The 3,429-nt window shown below is 35.7% G+C and overlaps 1 protein-coding gene across 1 annotated transcript; it reads right to left on the bottom strand.

Annotated features, from left to right (window-relative positions):
* Positions 1-556: 556 nt before the first annotated feature.
* LOC114360212 (venom carboxylesterase-6-like) lies at positions 557-2,963 on the bottom strand. Its single transcript, XM_028314822.1, has 3 exons — positions 2,733-2,963; positions 1,343-2,601; positions 557-887 (listed from the first exon to the last, which is right to left on the bottom strand). Exons 1-3 carry the CDS (start codon positions 2,931-2,933, stop codon positions 617-619), a joined length of 1,731 nt encoding a protein of 576 aa, XP_028170623.1. The 5' UTR covers positions 2,934-2,963; the 3' UTR covers positions 557-616.
* Positions 2,964-3,429: the final 466 nt, after the last annotated feature.

Genomic DNA, 3,429 nt, shown 5'->3' with positions numbered 1-3,429 from the left:
TTTGTTGATTGTTTGATTGAGGTTGTGTTGTTAACTTTTTGGCCACTCTGGGTGTCACTAACTATTTGACGCTGACCGTACATGCATTCTTGAGTCCAACCCTGGATTCTCTGGGTAGAGTTGTAAACCCTTTACGCAGATCTAACTATACAACGTCAATAAAACCATTTGGTTCCAACAATGCATCATAATCACTTCTATTATATCCTTTAATTTATAACCTAAAATAAAGCTTTTAACAAAACGCATGTAAGACGTGCCTTTTAGGAACCATAAATAAGCCGGTATAGCTTTGTGAATACATTTTTAACCTTATGTGGGTGTAATAAAGTTCAAAGTAACCAATGATATTGTCGCATCTGCATGCATCTGTTAATTCCTTCTATGTCTACACAAAAGTTTCGAATAGGAAATAAATAATATTGAACAATTAGACAATGAATAAATATAATCAAGATCGTTTATTTACTTTAAATAATCCTAAACTTATCCTATTTACAAAATAAGACTATGTTATATAATTATGTACAGGGCCTTTGCTAATATTATGTTAAAAAACAAAACAAGATTCATGGTTAATCGTATAACATTTGTGTTTATTTATTTTCCACAATGATTATTTGAACGTAAGCGCAACAACTATCGCGGACAATAGCCATAGTTTGTTAAAAACAATAGTGAAGGCTGAGTTTGATGGTGATACTGGTATACGTATGTCGTTCTCGAGGTACACTTTGTCCCAGAACTCGGCCCGCTCCTTGATGGGATAGCTCAGGACTTCAGTGATGTTTCTGATCAGGTAGTACGGAGAACGGGATGCAGTTGCGTTTACTGATGGCCAAACTGGCCAAGACTCGAGTAAGCTCGAATTCTGGGGTGTCGGGCTCCTGGAAATAACGAAAATATTAAGTATACAGTCCAACAAGAAATAAATAACACACCTACACTGAAATATTCGTTCTGATAACATATTTTTTCGACTTTTCACCTAAAGTTCATACGAATATAATCTAATTAAAATATTTGGACGACTTTGTGAAAATTTTCATGATACTCGTACAAAATTGAACTATTTGCAGTTTTAATGTTAAGTAGGAAAATATTGCAACACAATTGCAATTTTTTAGAAGTAGAAATTAAGTTTTTATCTGTTGGGTGAGTAATATTAGCAATAGAAGATAGGAAGATAATTTTAAAAATATAGGTATTGTACAAATAGGTAAAGTAAGAAAGATATGAAACAAATATTGCAATAAGTAGATAGTTAAACAAGGATTTGTCAAGTTGTAACTAAACATTAAAATCAACAAAAAACCATCAGTAAAAAAATATGTTCACTTACCCCGTGGTAATGAAATTAAGGTATATTTCCCCCATTTTTTCTGACATAGCCAAAAGTTCATCCGAAGGATTATCTCCCAATATACCAAGAGCAACGGCTGCCTGTTCGCAATGAGCAGCACCAAGGACCGGTGAATTAACTGAATTATTTTTCACAAATCCATATTCATACAAATAAACTTGATCATTTCCAGCCTCTATTTGTAACGAGACAGCACGAAGTATCGAATGAGAAAATATGGTATCTGTCATAAAATCAATAAACTCTACCACTTTGCTTGCATTAACTTCGCCTCCAAAATAAAAATCTCTAGCTGCAATCCCCACAGAATTTCTTCGTTCTTCATTGTCAAACTTTAAATCCACAGGCAAAAAGTTCCAAAATTGAGTATTCATTTCCTCTTGAAACACTGTTAAAAACTGAGCTAAATGCATCCCTTCTTTATCAGTGTATCCGTACAATGTTGGTACTTTCATGTAGCTACCCTTTCTCCATATATTTATAGGAGCTTCTTCTAAAAACATTTCTTCACCTCCACCCAGATCTTTTTCTACACATGGTTGAAATAGTACGTATGGTCTTCCCGAGGCGACATTCATAGCGGCACTCGCTGTTAAAACATCTAATGAAAGTGATGCATAAAATTCTCCTAGAGCGTCTATATTATTAGCGTTAGTAAAGTTGAGGGAAACAGCATGTTGTTTTGCATTTTCCAAAGGGTCCATTTGTATAGCAAACTGACTGAGACTGCAACCACTCTCTGAAATTACTTTGTGGTAAAGTCCGTTGCTCATTTTCGATAGCATGAGGGTGTCGACTGAGCTACCGCCAGCACTACAACCTCCTATAGTTACATCTTCAGGATTGCCTCCGAAAGATACAATATTGTCTCTCACCCATCGCAATAATGCAATTTGGTCTTTCATACCAGCATTTCCTGGAGCAACTTCTGTACCAAGACACAAGAACCCATATATGCCAAGGCGATAGTTGAAAGACACTGCTATTATTTTTTTACTGTTGACTAAGACGTTTGGAGATACCATGGCACCGAAACCAAAGTTATAACTTCCTCCGTGAATAAGAACTACTACAGGAAGGTTAGTGTCATTTGTGTCTGGTACGTATACATTTGCTACGAGACAGTCTTCTATTATTTGTATATTGGGATCGGGAGTGGCTAAGTTCAATTGTGGGCATATGATTCCTCTGTCTAAGGCATCAAATGTGTCATTCCATGATGGTGGTGGTAGGGGCGCCTGTGAATCAAATATTACTGGTTATTTTAAATTTACAATTTTGAAATTATGAATGAGATATGAAGTCGAAATAGAACGCGAAAGTTTAAAATCTTATATGAATGAGATAAATTATGAATAAAATATTTTACCTTAAATTTATTAACCCCAGTAGGGGCCGTTGCATATGGGATATTTAGGAATTCGAACACATCGTAGTTTGGTGATTTATGTCCAAGAATAAGTCCTTGAGTTGAGTTCACCAATTTCGTTGTTGAGTTACCATCTTGTCCCTGAGCCTCTACTAATAGAGTGCTGGCAACAGACAAACACACCAATATTTGAGCCCACATCTTACTGTCACTTCGTCTTCACTAAAACAATAGAAGTGATTGATAATGGTTGAGTATTTATACAGATCAAGTTGGTATTAATCTTTTTTATCAGTTGATAAGTGACTAATGCGAAAAATGAATGAACAATGATGACTCATTGGGAGGTTCTTCAACTTATTGTTTCAGGACTGTCTAATCTCTGTTATACAAATAATAATTATTAAATTAACTTAATTTTAGAAATTTATTCTATGAGCGTGCCTAAGAATGTAGATATCTACAAGGCATAAATTGAAAAATAGGTATACTGTACATGCATGTGTCTTTTCAGCCAAATGACGTCTACTAATGGATAAAGACCCTAGGATTTCCACATCGACCGGTCCTGCAGTGCCCGCATCCAGGTAACTTTCCGCGACCTTCACCAGATCGTCAGTCCACCTAGTGCACCACTTGCACGTATTGTACCCGTACATGAACTCTAGAACTTTCATCTAGCATCAACAGGCCATTA

Source organism: Ostrinia furnacalis, unplaced genomic scaffold (genome assembly GCF_004193835.3).
Source record: "Ostrinia furnacalis isolate ACB-3 unplaced genomic scaffold, ASM419383v2 OfSCF4915, whole genome shotgun sequence".
Taxonomy (NCBI): Eukaryota; Metazoa; Arthropoda; class Insecta; order Lepidoptera; family Crambidae; genus Ostrinia; species Ostrinia furnacalis.
This window is presented reverse-complemented; position numbering and strand designations above follow the sequence as displayed.